At 51.5% G+C, this 15382-nt stretch overlaps 2 protein-coding genes and 1 long non-coding RNA gene across 6 annotated transcripts in view; 1 reads left to right on the top strand and 2 right to left on the bottom strand.

Moving 5' to 3' along the window:
* Positions 1-2216: 2216 nt before the first annotated feature.
* On the bottom strand, positions 2217-7156 carry LOC147583626 (uncharacterized). The gene is made up of 3 exons (XR_015248416.1): positions 6836-7156; positions 4486-4975; positions 2217-2722 (listed from the first exon to the last, which is right to left on the bottom strand). It is a non-coding gene; the product is annotated as an uncharacterized LOC147583626 (long non-coding RNA).
* A 7-nt stretch (positions 7157-7163) lies between these two features.
* CCRL2 (C-C motif chemokine receptor like 2) lies at positions 7164-8995 on the top strand. Of its 4 annotated transcripts, none has more exons than XM_025916036.2 (3): positions 7164-7402; positions 7836-8547; positions 8701-8995. In XM_025916036.2, exons 2-3 carry the CDS (start codon positions 7895-7897, stop codon positions 8942-8944), a joined length of 897 nt encoding a protein of 298 aa, XP_025771821.2. In that variant the 5' UTR covers positions 7164-7402; positions 7836-7894; the 3' UTR covers positions 8945-8995. The 4 variants fall into 4 exon arrangements, with proteins under 4 accessions (XP_025771821.2, XP_025771820.2, XP_025771818.2 ...); XM_025916035.2 differs by having other exon boundaries at positions 7165-7402; positions 7836-8607; XM_025916033.2 differs by lacking the exon at positions 7164-7402 and adding an exon at positions 7422-7529 and having other exon boundaries at positions 7836-8995.
* Positions 8996-11420: 2425 nt separating this feature from the next.
* Positions 11421-15382, bottom strand: part of LTF (lactotransferrin) — a 31543-nt gene continuing 27581 nt past the window's right edge. Inside the window, exons 15-17 of the mRNA XM_086698415.1 lie at positions 14341-14525; positions 12993-13182; positions 11421-11612 (exon numbers count right to left, since the gene is read on the bottom strand). Of these exons, the coding sequence (XP_086554541.1) occupies positions 11578-11612; positions 12993-13182; positions 14341-14525 (410 nt within the window). The 3' untranslated portion in view covers positions 11421-11577. The remainder of the gene's footprint in view (positions 11613-12992; positions 13183-14340; positions 14526-15382) is intronic.

Here is a 15382-nt window from a genome sequence, read left to right as displayed (position 1 = left end):
AAAGTCTTCAATAAGTCATTCGTAGATTAAAGGTACTTTTATAGGGGCGCCTGGGTGGCTCCGTTGGTTGAACGTCCAGCTTTGGCTCAGGTCACAATCCCACGGTTCATGAGTTCGAGCCCCGCATCGGGCTCTGTGCTGACAGCTCGGAGCCTGGAGCCTGCCTCAGATTCTGTGTCTCCTTCTCTCTTTCTCTCTCTGCCCCTTCCCTACTCATGCTCTGTCTCTCTCTGTCTCTCGAAAATAAATAAACATTAAAAAATGTTTTTAAGTATTTTTAAACCTTTTTTTCCCGCTAAGTGAGAGACAGAGACAGCGTGAGTGGGGAGGGGGCCGAGACAGAGGGAGAAGGAATCCCAAGCAGGCTCCATGCTGCCAACGCAGAGCTCGACGAGGGGCTCAAACCCCAGAAACCATGAGATCGTGGCCCAAGCCAAAACCAAGAGTCAAATGCTCAACCGACCCAGCTTCCCAGGAGCCCCCCACCAAAAACGTTTTTATAAGGAATCCAGATCCTAAAAACAAAAACAAACCAGAATATCATTACGAGGAGCCACTCAGTGTGTACAAGGGTGTATGTGACTCTTGTGCAATGTGTCCTCTGGCCCTCGCTCAACACACTGCCCCAGAATGTGAGAAGCCCAAGAAACCCTTCTGGAACAGGCGGGCTTTTACTCAGTAGGTGTTTTTCCTGTCTTTTCCTAGGGATACACACTCCCCTTCTACCCACTTGTCTCCCAACGGGAGAGTGTTAGGATTAGGATAACTCTCAGGATTCACTGATTTTCCCTCTTTCTTCAATGCTGTGCCTGTATTAGGATTAGGTTTAGGCGTAACTGTAATGCCCACCGTTCAAAGTTTTGAAACAAGCTTGTACCCTATTTCGTGTTCGGTTGCTACAGGCAGATTTTGAGAATTTTTGCTGGTGAAGCTGTCGCGTGGTCATTTTATAAGGTACCGATGGGGGGAGAGGCCGTGACCCTGCTTCCCTCCGCCACCTTTACTGGAAAGGCCTGTGCGGATGTCTTTTTAGATTGCGTGAGGGTTTCAGAAACTCCAAGCGTGGCTTCAGCTGGGGCAGCCCAGGAGGTAATGGTGCCTACGTGTTGTCCACCGTATCGCGAGTAGGGGGAGAGTGGACACCTCCCACTCACCGGCACGCGATGCGTCAGCTGCCCCAGCTTCACAGAGCAGTGGATGGCATTTCTCCACGGGAGGCTGTTGGTGACCCTGGGGAGGCCGATCTCAGGGGAATGGTGGAGACACACGCCAGGCTGGAGGGGACTGAGTGGGGAGTGAACGATGATAATGTAGGAAGAGTGGGTTTGGACGACGAATGAAGGCTCTCCAAGAAGAGGGAGGGTATGTCGTTAGAGCGGACTGTGGGGTTAAGAATGGGTTTATTTTTTTTCTGTTTTTTTTTTATTTTAAATTTTTGTTTTTTAATATAATTTATTATCAAGTTGGCTAACCTACAGTATATACAGTGCGCTCTTGGTTTTGGGGGCAGATTCCCATGATTCATCGCTTCCATACAATACCCAGTGCTCATCCCAACAGGTGCCCTCCTCGATGCCCATCACCCAGTTACCCCTCCCTCCCCGTCAACCCTCAGTTTGTTCTCTGTATTCAAAAGTCTCTTATGGTTTGCCTCCCTCCTTCTCTGATTGTAACTATTTTTTTCCCTTCTCTCCCCCCATGGTCTTCTGTTAAGTTTCTCAAGATCCACATATGAGTGAAAACATGATACCTGTCTTTCTCTGACTGACTTAGTTCACTCAGCATAACGCCCTCCAGTAACATCCACATTGCTGCAAATGGCAGGATTTCCATCTTTCTCATTGCCAAGTAGTATTCCATTGTAGATATAAACCACATCTTCTTTTTTTTTTTTTTCAATGTTTATTTATTTTTGGGACAGAGAGAGACAGAGCATGAATGGGGGAGGGGCAGAGAGAGAGGGAGACACAGAATCGGAAACAGGCTCCAGGCTCTGAGCCATCAGCCCAGAGCCCGATGCGGGGCTCGAACTCACGGACCGCGAGATCGTGACCTGGCTGAAGTCGGACGCTTAACCGACTGCGCCACCCAGGCGCCCCAAACCACATCTTCTTTATCCACTCATCAGCCGATGGATATTTAGCCTCTTTCCATAATTTGGCTATTGTTGACAGCGCTGTTGTAAACATTGGGAAAGATGGGTTTACAGTCTTTATTTAAGGGAGACACCAGGGGCGCCTGGGTGGCTCAGTCGGTTAAGTGTCTGACTTCGGCTCAGGTCGTGATCTCACGGTCCGTGAGTTCGAGCCCCGCGTCGGGCTCTGTGCTGATAGCTCAGAGCCCGGAGCCTCTTCGGGTTCTGTGTCTTTCTCTCTCTCCCTGCCCCTCCCCCGCTCATGCTCTGTCTCTCTCTGTGTCTCAAAAATAAATAAACATTAAAAAAAAAAACCTTTAAGGGAGACACCAGAGCATTTCAATATCGTGAAGAATCTAATAGATTCTGGCTGCTGGCGATCAGAGTGCAGGAGGAGAAATGAACCTTTACTATCAGAGGAACAGCTCTATCTATGGAGGAGGGAAGAATGGAGATGCCACCATGCATTTGAAGCCAGAGCCCAGGGGGTGGACAAAAGCAGAGATGGGGTCGCCTCCTGAGCGTAAGTGTGGACAGTGGCGGTGGGAGTTCGAAGGCACTGGAAGAGGTTTCGGGTGCTTGGAACAGCTGATGGAAAATAGGAGAAGGGGACAATTTGGGACACTCAGAAGAGTGACTAGGGAGACTAGAGGAATTTCTAGAAGCTAGCTGAGATGGGAGACCACAAATTAGTGATAGGTCTTCTCTTTGTGGCTTAGGTGGTTTCAACCAGCTATCCTCAGACTCACATACTCAGAGAAGGAGTGAAAAGGAGAAGCAGGTGGGGAGGGTCGATCTAAGGCCGGGGCTTCAAGGGAGGGCCAGGTATTGACCAGAGAGAGTGGCTAAGTGATAGACTTGGATCCCAGCGAGACAGGAGGGATGTGACCACCCGAGGGGCTCGCGGGCAGAGGCTGGGGGGCTCGAGGAAGGAGCACGGGCAGGAGCAGAAAGTGAACGGCGGGTGGGGGTGGTGGTGGTCAAAGCAGTGGAAGCTGTAATCAGGAAAGTGAGCAAGTGTACTGCAAGGCTTCGGTGGTGAATCAGCGTCAACGGACCTCAGAGAAGTCAAATTCGTGAGTTAATGGAAGTTATGAGCTGGTACAGGACGAGGGTCAACACAGGTGGTTAAGTCGCCAGGGACATGGAGGAAATTGAGATGGACCGAAGTTCATTATCCATGGCTTTAATTTTTAAAAAGTGGGGGGTGGGAGGGAGCAGGCAGGCAGGCGGTGGCAGGGATGCAGTGGAGCAGAGGGTGATACAGTTACAGGACTGGGGACCGGAAGCATACCTGGGAACAAGGGTCAGCAAGTTGCACCGGGGCCAGGGATGTCACCTCCTGACCCCCAAGATAGATGTGAGAGGGAAGGGGTACCGCCAAAGGATGAGAAACGTTAGGAATATTCTGGGATACGTTAAGGAGGTCAGCAGGAGTGTCTCTCACGGAATTCAGATTCCAGAGGGCACAGAGGAAGAGCGTGGGGGGGAAGGGAGCACGGAGAAGTGAGCTGAAGGCAAAGAGGGCACGAGGGAGATGGTGATGAGAACCAGAGAAGGCACATGGCCTGAGGAGTTGAGCAGGATGGGCCATGATGGCAATCCCTGGTCTCATGTGTTCCAGAGAGCTCGAGCTTGGCAGGCCACAGGTAGATGGTGGTGGGCAAGATGGTCAGAGAGGGATGAAGTGTTGCAAAGCATTATTCTTCTCCAGCAAGCCAAGGGCTCAAGCCTCTAGAGACAGATGCCTCCCTTCTGAGGTTGTGTTAGCTTGGCTCCTTCGAGATGTGGCATAGAAGAAATGCATTAGAGGAAATGTCTCTGAGAGATCGTAGGGAGCCGGAAGAAGCTGGGAAAGCCCCAGATCACAAAGCAGATCTGAGCCCCAAGTAAAGGAGAGAAGAAGGGTCAAGGCTTGGGGGTGAGGGGAAGCACCAGCCAAAGTCACCGTCAGAGGAGCCGACCTCCCAGGACTGGGCCTGCTCCGGTGTCCCTAAAAGGGTCACTGGCCGGAGCAGCCCCCGGTAAGCATGGCCTTTGGAGGGCGTGCGAGGATGTGTTTCAGGGTGAGGCAGCAGGGACCCTCAGTTACACTCCCTTCAGAGTGGCGGAGGCCTGTCCCCATGGCCGCCCCACGACACAGTAGTGTGTGTATGTCAAAGGCAACACTTCTCAAATTGTGTTCTACAGAACCGTTGGCCCGTAAGGACCTGTTTGCAAACATCAAAGGGGGTTCCGCGATCAAACCACTTTGGGAAACACTGCAGACCCTCTCTTCCTCAGGGAGGATCGCTATACTTATTAGCGTGTTAAGAGTTCTGAGAAGTCCTGTAGTAAAGAAACTTGCTTACATTTTTTAGTTCAGTTTAGTTCCCAGAAGGAACACCCTTGGAAGGTGCCTTCCCTCCCAAGGCTGAGATTCGGAGCTGAGATTCGAGATGGTATGACTGCAACCCACTGAATCGTGTGCTTTCCGACGTCCCTTAGTAACGAGGGAAAAATGAGATCGCGAGCATTAGTTATCGGGCCCCATCATGTGCCGCTCCTGTGCACACCTGTTGCCAAGCTTTCTCTGAACCATCCTATGTAAAATGTGAACTCTTGCACCCCCCTGGCCCTTCCTACCCTCTTTCCTGCTTTTTCCCTATAGCACGTCTCTGCCACTACCCTACAATTTACCGTATTCTGCTTTTGTCTGTAGCACGTAAGCTCCGTGAAGTTCAGGATGTTTGCCTGCCTCGTTCATTGATGTTCACCTTGTTCACCCAGGATGGCGCTGGGCACACGCCAGGCACTCCATATACATATTTGCGGAAAAGACGAATTGAATAGATGAGTGATCTGTGTGTATAGGAAAACAAGAGTTCCAGTTTCTTAACTCTCTTAGACTGAAATCGGGGTTAAATGACAGTGATAAAGAACTCAAGTAAGGTTTGTGAGCCACATGCCAAAGCCACAGAATGTGGTGAGGTTTCACAAATAGCAAAGAGACCCTATTATGGTTCCAGCCAGTGGAATGGTAACGAAACTCTCCTCTTGCCTCCGCTTCAGACCTCCAAACCATTCCTTCCTACCAATATAGAAGTTTCTGGAATCCCATGGCCTTGGAGATCTAACACACAGTACAGTGATTAGAGGCGACAAAATTGTATAATAAACCTCGAACTTGCTGGCAGAGTAGATCTGAATTGTTCCCACTCCTAGTAGAAGAAATGATGGTCGCATGATGGGAACAGAGGTGTTGGCTAACCTTGCAACGGCAATCCTTTTGCAATATAAACGTATCAAATCAATACGCTGTACACTCTCAACTTACACAATGGTATATGTCGATTATATCTCAATTAAACAAAACAAAACAAAAAATAAAATAAAAGGAAGAGCTCCCTGGCCTGAGTGTGAATAAGCAGAATGTTGGGAGTCAAGCCAAAATAAAATAATACTGAAAGTGAAGCCCGTACTAATATCAGGAAGTTAGGGTGAGCCTGAATTTCTAGTGTTTTTCCTGGGGAAATTCAAATTTCAAGTAATTCCGTGACATACATGAGGTCCTGCTGGCTGCTGTTTTCCTTTAAATAGAAGAAATAATCATTAAATAATCATGTAGTGTGTGTGTGTGTGTGTGTGTGTGCATCCACGGGGCTTTTTTAGGTTTCAGAGTTGACTTGACTACTCGCTGCCTCACCCCGGATGGATCAGTGAGCATCAGACAGTAAGGCACCAAGGTCCTGGGGTCGTAGGGCTGGTGTGGCTCCAAATAGCCCAGGCATGTCTGTTGGTCCCAGAGCTGTGCCCAGGGGGCAAGGCTTCTGGGGATGGGTAACTCCCACTCACTCACAGAAGCCTGGGGGCTGGGGGGGAGTGAGTGGGGCAAGCCTTTCTTGGGAAGTGCTCACAGCCAGGGTTCCCAGTGACACCAAACCCCTCCATGCAGAGGAACATCATCTTCGAGGCAAATTTAATGCTTGACCACATGTTCGTCTGAGCTCTTTTATCTATGTTTTCCTTTTCTTTTAATAGCGTGCTCCTTTCTATTTCCATCTCCGCAGGTCCACGCTCTGCAGTGAATGCTCACCTCGGACACATTTCTGGCATTCGTTGACAGGATGTCATTTAACCAACTCTGTGAATGCTAAACCACGGTGTAGGTCTGGTCCCCAAATTAGGTCAATCACAGGTACAGGGACTTGATCCGGAGGAAGTTCATACGGACTTTCCAGCTGGTTCACGTTCCTCCTCTCCATCCACCTTTCTTCCAAGCCACCCCCATGCAGCCCCCCGCCCGCTAATTCCTCCCACTCTCCCAAATCTGGAATCTTCCCGGCCTCCTTCCTCTCTGGCCTCAGACCTCTCACCCCACCCCTGCCTCAGTCAGGGGGTAGCACGTCCCCTTGCCGCCTCTGTAGCCCAGACTTGGCATTGCTTCCGTGGAATTTCCTGGCATCTTCTCAGAGCAGGGTCAGCACCTCACGGCTTGCCTAACTCCGGGTTTTCCCCATTGTCAGTTTTCCTCAAATCCCACAGCGGCCCCACACCCACTGGTACTGAGCATCTCGGCAGAAACGCCCTTCCCTGTCCCAAGTGACACCCCTCCGTGGCTTCCTTTGTCCCCCAAGTTCTCTCTCGGGACCCCCTCCTCCCTCAGCCACAGCTCAGTGTCTCTCAACAATGACAAGGAGAATCCAAGCACATGCCACTCACTGTGGTTCTCCCCGAGCGTTCTAGATGCCCGGTGGTTTCTGCTGCTGTGGATGAGCCGCTGCAGGGGAGCGCCGGGCCCTGGGGTCCAGACATAGAGCTACCACAGGACCCTTTCTCCTCTGCTGCTGGCTGTTACCTGCTCAGAAGAGCCCTCTTGCCACCCCACCTAGTATCACTGGGGAGCAGTGACAACTCAGTTCCCTTATCTAGGGCAGCCAGCCGGACGCCTGTCTAAAGGCCACAGGGAAATCAAAGGCGGGGTCCGCGGGGGGGGGGGGGGACCGGGAGGAGAAAACAACTTCCTGGTTTGGCTCAAAGGCTTGAGAAACACTCTAGGGGTCTGGAGGAGCTTTCGAGCTGCTTTATTTGGGTTACTCCCTGAGACCGGGCACTTGTGGTGGAGACGTAGACCTACCAAGGGCTAAAAGTGGCTTCTCTTGCCCCTCAAGGTCAGGACCGTCTGCTCAGAAGAAAGCCGGTCTCCCAGCTGCCCCCAGGCCATTCCCACAGCAGCTCAGATGGTGGGTCAAGAGGCTGTGCCCTGCCCCCCTGGAACTCGGTCAAGTGGTAAGTCATCCAGTGACGTTCCTGTTGGTGCTTGGGGATGGTTTCACTTTTGCAAACCTTTGTTTCTCTCCTTGGAGAGAAGGACTCAGTCATCAGCCCAGCCGGTCACAGGAAGCTCCTTCACAGGGTGAGCAGGCTTTTTGCACACGTAGAAATTAGGACTGGGACCGACTTCGAGGAAACTAGACCACAGTTCTCGGCTCTCTTCAGAGCTCTGTTTTCTCAGATGGTGTCTTCAGACAGGCAAGTCTTGTTTCCACCAGGAGAGCTGAAGTTCTCTGAAGACGTGGAAGGCTTCCTTTTATTCCCCCGGGGTGTCAGCACCGGTTTCAGTCTCCTGAGATGTAGACCTACCGTGGGTACAAGGAAGCACCAGGAGAGGGTAAGCATGGCTGCGTGGATGCTAATCCAATTTTTTTTTTCCCCCCTGCAGGACCACCCAGCTGTATGAAGGGAAGATAATCCTTCACTTCTCCACAGGGCAGGCTGACGATGGCCAATTACACGTTGGCCCCGGAGGATAACTATGACGTCCTCATAGAGGGGGACCTGAATGACGACGAAATAGAAACGTGCCACCCATACGACGCCAAGGTTCTCTTGAGCCGGGTGGTCCCCAAGGTCTTCATCCCTGTGCTCCTGGCTGGACTGCTGGGCAATGTCTTGACTGTGCTCATCCTGGCGAAGCACAAAGGACTCAGGCGCACGGAAAATGTCTATTTCCTAAACCTAGCAGTTTCGAATTTATGTTTCTTGTTCTCCTTGCCTCTCTGGGCCTACACCGCGTCCCATGGGGGCGTTCTGGGCAGCCCCGTGTGTAAAACTCTCGTCGTGTTTTCCTCCATAGGCCTGTACAGTGAGGCTTTTTTCAACGTCCTTCTGACCGTGCAAAGGTACCTGGTGTCTTGCAACATGAGAAGGTTTCCCCCGACCAGGACGGTGCGCTGGAACATCGCCTCGACCGTTCTGGCGTGGGGCCTGGCCACGCTGGTCGTTTTGCCTGAATCCGTGTTTTACACACCTCAGACGGAGAGCCAGAAATACGAGTGCTTTGTTAGCAGCCCTCCCTTCCTGCCAGCTGAGGAGACTTTCTGGAAGCATTTTCTGACCCTGAAGATGAACATCCTGGGCCTTCTTTTCCCACTGTGCGTTCTCACGTTTTGCTACACGCGTTTGCGAAAAACGCTGAGCTTTAGGGGGAGGAGGTATGACCCTCACAAGCTCGTGTTTGCCGTAGTGGTTGTTTTCCTTCTGATGTGGGGCCCCTACAATATCGCACTTTTCCTGTCCGCGTTCAGAGAACGTTTCTCCCTGCACGACTGTCAGAGCAGCTACCACCTGGACAGAAGCGTTCAGATCGTGAGGATCGTCGCCGCCACCCACTGCTGCGTCAACCCCGTGCTCCACGCGGTCCTCGACACCACGTTCCGAAGACACCTCTGCCGCCTGTGCTGTCTGCGGGGTGACAGTCCGCTTCGGGGCGCTGACGGCTCCGCACAAGACGCGTCAGTGGAGGAACATGACGATTCCACCAGAGTGTAAACAGGCTTCCGTCAACGGCGGGATAAATAAACATCGGGTTTTGTATTGCTGCATCGTGTGTGTATTTATTTTTACACATCTGTGTCCAAAACAGGATACGAGAAGAGGGGCGCCTGGGTGGCTCAGTCAGTTAAGCGTCAGATTCTTGAGCTCAGGGCATGAGCTCATGGTTCGTGGGTTCGAGCCCCTCATCGGGCTCTGCCCTGCCAGTGCCAGACGTGCCTGGGATCCTCTCTCTCTCCTTCTCTCTCTGCCCCTCCCGTGTGCTCTCTCTCTCTCGCTCTCTCTCAAAATAAATAAAAAATAAACTTAAAAATATTTTTAAAAATAGGATATGAGAAGACAAGTGGGGAGCACTGAATTTGTCTTAGGTGTCGTGCGAGGCAGGCCCTTGGCAAACGTGAGCTCCTCCGCGGCTCAGTGCTTGTCCGTGGGTGTAGACGGCATTTGTCTCATTTCGCCAAGGAGGAAACTAAGGCTCAGAAATTGGTCTCGGCTCACACAGCTAGAAAGTGGCAAGGCTGGGACCCAAATATGACTGCCACTTATTGCAGAATCTATGCTTTGTCCAGCGCCCCAAACTTCCAAACACCGGGCAAGAAAACACGTGAAATAAATATGTGCTCTTACAAACAGACCACATTCCAAATTAGAAGCAACCTGCTCATATAAAAGCAATTGTTCAGGCACATTTTCTTGCAGGTAATTAAAAGAACTGGCCAGCTGAAGCTATGGGTAAAGAGGTAAGAGCGACCTGGTCTGTGGAATTCACTAGGTTTTCGTGCTACATGAATAGCCTGCACAAAGTAACTACAGGCAAGAATATTTTCAAGGAAGTTGAGAGAACACTAATTCAGTACAATCTGAAGTGCGATCTGCCAATACGTGTTATAAGCGATGGGAGTTCAAGTCTCCGTTGAGCAGGAAAAGGCTCAGTTGGCCAAATTTACAAAATCTGTAAAAATGGTAAAGTCAATGGTCATTCGCTACTGGTACTCTGTGGGAAATAATTGGAATTTAAGATGTGAATTAAACCAGCAGTCTCAACAGTGAGGTTCATTGGCTGCCATGGGCTTACCTATCCTTAATTCTGTGGATTTTTTTTTTTTTCAGAAATAAAAATTTCATATCGTGACTCACCCTACCACACAGCAGTTTTGTGGCTTAGCAGTGGCAGATTGCGTTCAGGGCCACAACGGAAATTTCTCTGAACAAGAAGGATGGTCCGTATCTACTTTATAGAACATGGAATGGCTTTGAAAACTAAATTTCTCTGCCGAATTCACTATGTTTCTTAATAAACTCAACCTGACGTTACGAGGCAAAATAGCACTTACATATGAAGCATACACTGTAGTAAAGTCACTTGACAACTAATGTTTGAATCACAAGAAACGTCAAGACACTTTATATACTTCGCATGTGCTATCAAAGTTAAGTCAAAGATAGAGGAGGACCTAGAAAGTGTTATGCTAAGTGAAATAAGTCAGACTCAAGACAAATGTTATAGGACCTCACTCATAGGTAGACTCTAAAAATCAAAACAGGGGCACCTGGGTGGCTCAGTTGGTTGAGTGCCCAACTCTTGCTTTCGGCTCAGGTCATGATCTCGAGGTTTGCGAGTTCGAGCCCTGCATCGGGCTCACTGCCATCAGCTCAGAGCCTGCGGCCTGCTTTGGATCCTCTGTCCCCCTCTCTCTCCCGTGCTTGCGCTCTCCCTCTCTCAAAAATAAATATTTTTTAAAAACGTCTTAAAGGTTTTCACCTTTCCCTATGACCCTTGTAGTTGTCCGTTCACTGTACCTGATGCAATTTATTTAAAATACCAAGTACTGGGGCGCCTGGGTGGCGCAGTCGGTTAAGCGGCCGACTTCAGCCAGGTCACGATCTCGCGGTCCGTGAGTTCGAGCCCCGCGTCGGGCTCTGGGCTGATGGCTCGGAGCCTGGAGCCTGTTTCCGATTCTGTGTCTCCCCCTCTCTCTGCCCCTCCCCCGTTCATGCTCTGTCTCTCTCTGTCCCAAAAATAAATAAACGTTGAAAAAAATAAATAAATAAAAAATAAAAAAAATAAAATAAAATACCAAGTACTCAAAAATCTTTGTGACACCCGGTTTTTCTCATCAGTCCTACTCCCTATTCCCTCGCTCTGCCCTAGAAACACATGCACACTCAAACGCACACCCACACACAGGTCCAAGCGCACACACAGACACATGCACACATGCACACACGAGCACACGCACACACATGGCACCGATCATGTGAACGACCAGCCAGATGCCCCTGAGAAAGCCAGCTGCCGGGCCTGTCCTTTGGCTCCAGACCAGCAGGCCCCGAACCCAAAACTCCAGGCGCTGAACCTGGGAAACACAAGCGAGGACAGGCCCAGCTGTGCTCATATTCGATCAGACACAGGAGTTCAGTATAAAATTCTAGAGGAGATGAAAGGACGCCCTCTAAGGGATGACAACCGACAGCCTTTCTCATTTCCTTTATTGCCGGGATGACCGCTGAGGGCCGCGAAAGCAGGTGACTGGCTGGGAAGGGGGACAGCCCAGCGCCCCAGGCGGGGCTGAGAGCGGGGCGGGCCTGGGGTGCCGCAGGAGGGGAGGCCACGGAGTCTGCGGGTGGGTTTACCTCCTCAGGAAGGCGCAGGCTTCCAGAAGCGCTGTGGGACACACCAAAGCAGAAGAGTCAGTAACTGATTTCTTTTAATCAATAGATCAATCAAGGAGGGCACTAAGAAACAGACCCTCCCCTGCCTTCGGCGGTGCCGGCTCACTTGTCTCCCTGTGCCTTCCTCCTCACGCCAGCCCAGCCGCTCGGGCCCTCGCTAACCTGGGTGATGTCCCGCCCTGGACCGACGGACGCCGCCCCCACCCCATTTGTCTCTAACGGAACGAACTGTCACCCTCAAGTTCACGTGACACGATGGTCCTCTCACTTCTGAAATGTGGGCAACCCACGCCCTCGTCTTTATGCAAATCTGTCCCCACTCGTGTTCACCCAGCCCTTCACAAATACTCGCGGGGGCCTGCTTTGTGTGAGTCACTGCGCTAAGTGCTGGGGGCTCGGCAGGGACACACAGGCCCTGCCCTCAAGGGGCAGGCAGTCTGTGCAATCCTGAGCTGGCTGCTCCCAAGAATAGCCCTACAGCCTCTTTCTCAAAATGTCGTCAGTGCTAGGACCACCCGACCACGATCCCGAGACGCCGGGTGGTTAAGGACAGTGACGCTATTGACGTTTGGGCCCAGGCAATTCTTCATCGAGAAGGCCGTCCCGTGCTTTGTTTGGTAGTATCCCTGGCTTCTGCCCCCAAGACACCAGCAGCACCCCCCTAAGTTGTAAGAATCAAAAACACCTCCAAGCGTTGCCAGATGTCCCCTCAGTGCGGGGCAGGGGAACTGTGCCTGGTTGGGAACAGCTGATACAGAGATTCTTGGCCCCGCCCCACCCCTGGACCACCCCACCCGATGCCTCCAGCTGTCTGGACGAGGTGCCAGAAATAAGACTTTGGGTGATTCCCCGCCCGGCCTCCCCTGGCACAGGGGAGACAATGCCCGTTGAAATTTTAGAATCACCGCCTGGAGCCTTACAATGCTCTGCGATGTCTTAGAAATGTTTTTGGAGGGCCAAGTTATTTGTCAATATGTTTTCCTGGCTAAGATACTTTCTGAGAATTTGTAGTCTCGACAGTTGGCATTTATGGTAATTGTCTAGAGACCGCGGTTTGTCCTTTCTGAATACATACACGTATACACATACATATATATGTGTGCAGGTGTGTATACTTACATATAGATATACACACGCTTCATTCTACAGAATACAATGAATTCTCAGTGTCTAAAACCTCCCTGACAGGCACTTACAATCAGGATTATAAAAACTTAGCATATTATCCACTGCAGTGAGGCTGTAACTTCCCGAGGTCAGGGGATATCGCATTGCCTTCACATTTTTTTTCCCATCTTCCCTCCTGGAATGCTGTTTGGCCCTCCAACCTTGCCCTTCACGCGCGATGGTTTCTCCGGGACGTCCTACTTACGGGAGGTTGAGCACTGTCTCAGATTACCAACGGCCGTGACATATGCCGATCCCAAATATTCTTCATACGTCGTTTTGCCTTGGAGTTTGGCCAGGCACTCGGTGTTGTCATTGAACAGGAGGTTTTTGGTTTTGGACCGGAACAGGCAAAACTCACTCGGGCATTTGTCTCCGTTTGTTCCAAACTGAGTCTGTACCAAAAGGGCAGACAAGTAAGCGAGTCGCCGAGGGAAACAGGAGAACGTGTGGACCAGGAGAGGCCAAGGACATTCCTTCCAGCCAGGCTCAGCCCTGAGTTCTGGAGCTGAGTTCTGGAGTCCTTTCACTGCCTCACCTGAGCCTCCTGCCACCCCCGTGTCATCCCGCAGCCCGTGCCCAGGTGGCCGACCCACCGGGCAGGGCCTGGGCCCCCCCACTACCTCTGACCCACCTCCCACCATCGTCCCCTCCTTGTTAATCTGTGGTCTGTCTCTTCCCTTAGAACCTCTGGGTGGCCAGGTGACAGCTGAGGATTTCCGAGATCACCTACGGCATTCCCACAGGCCAGCTTTCCTGGAGAAACTGTCTGCATCGGAAATCTTCTCTGCCACTGAGCAGGTCATTGCCTTGGGCGGGCCGCTCAGCCTCCCGTGGCCATAGATCCTCCTCTATGCTCAGGAGTCAGAGCAAAACACCTTGATGATTAAAGACCTCTTATCAGCCCCAGTGAGTGTGCCAACAGTGAGATTACCGCGCCTTTTATTACGAGGCCGGGGTACTGTCTTTAAAGCACACTTAAGACGCATGGGGTTTTAATACAAAACTAGAAGCTCTAAAAGAGAATCCCAGGGGCGCCTGGGTGGCTCAGTCGGTTAAGCATCCAACTTCAGCCCAGATCGTGATCTCACGGTTCGTGGGTTCGAGCCCCGCGTCGGGCTCTGTGCTGTCAGCTCGGAGCCCGGAGCCTGCTTCGGATTCTGGGTCTGCCTCTCTCTCTGCCCCTCCCCGCTCATGCTCTGTCTCTGTCTCTCTCTCTCTCCAAAATAAACAAACGTTACAAAATATTTTTAAAAAACAAAAGAGAATCCCAGACTTTAAGGAAATTGCAAAAACCACTTTCCACAGACAGCCTTCAATCTATGGGAGTTCTGGGTCTGTTGTTGTCCTTCCAGATTACAAAGGCGGATGCCTCTGCTGTTCTCACGGAGACTCCGGGCAGCTCCTCAGCATGAAGCCAACACATGAAGCCACCGGCGCCAGGCAGAGGGACAAGACAGAAGGGCCATGGGTAGGCGGCTTTACCTACAACCGCCCCGCCCCCCAAGAGCCCGGCCAGTTAAGAAAGGGCCGGAGGCCCTGGGGATCCGCACCTGCTCTTGGAGCAGCACCTGCTCCAGGTGTTTCGCCTTATCTTCCCGAGACACCACGCCGTGGTTCGGAGCCCTGGCCAGGTGGCACCTCTCCGCCTCCTTCACAGGCTTCCGGGTGCCGTCCAGGCACAGCAGCTCAAAGTCCTCCAGCCTCAAATCCTTAGCCCATGCCTCAGAGCTCCCTCCTGGGGAGAGAAAAAGAAGTGGCATCAGCCCCGGCTGTCCAGCTTAGTCAAAGGTCCGCCCTGGGTGGGCTGGACGAGTCCACTGGCCTCTTGAAACGCACACAGGCGGGTCTCAGTGACTCGAGAGAGAGGGAAGGAAGCTTTGTCGGCACCGACGATACGAACTTCCAACATATCAAACGTTAAGGCTGCTTCCGTTCAAGGGAATTAGGAGTCAACAACCAAAGAGAAGGAATCATTGACACGTTCTACAACGTGGATGGGCCTTGAAAACACGATGCCAAGTGAAAGAAGCCAGTCTCAGAAGGCCACATGGTTCCATTTGTGTGAAATGTCCAGAGCAGACCAATCTACAGAGACAGAAAGCGAGCTGAAGGTTGCCAGCTCTGGAGGAGAGGGGAAGGGCACAGGGTCACTTTATGGGCTTGTGTGAGTATTCTAGACTCGGACTGTGTGGGTGGGTCACACAGCTCCATGAATGTGCTGGAGACCACTGAATCGCACAATTTGAACGGACGGATTTCGTGGCATGAATTATCTCTTAATAGAGCTGTTGATTGTTTAAAAAGAAAACCTGGGGCGCCTGGGTGGCCCAGTCGGTTAAGCGTCCGACTTCAGCCAGGTCACGATCTCACGGTCCGTGAGTTTGAGCCCCGCGTCGGGCTCTGGGCTGATGGCTCAGAGCCTGGAGCCTGTTTCCGATTCTGTGTCTCCCTCTCTCTCTGCCCCTCCCCCGTTCATGCTCTGTCTCTGTCTGTCCCAAAAATAAATAAACGTTGAAAAAATAAAAAGAAAAAGAAAACCTTCCATCTATGCCATATTTTCTAGTGAGCTCCAGAAAAAGAACCATCTGGTTT

Source organism: Puma concolor, chromosome A2 (genome assembly GCF_028749965.1).
Source record: "Puma concolor isolate L17-30 chromosome A2, mPumCon1.1.hap2, whole genome shotgun sequence".
Taxonomy (NCBI): domain Eukaryota; kingdom Metazoa; phylum Chordata; class Mammalia; order Carnivora; family Felidae; genus Puma; species Puma concolor.
The sequence above is the reverse complement of the archived record's forward strand: the minus strand, read 5'-3'. Positions and strand labels throughout refer to the sequence as shown.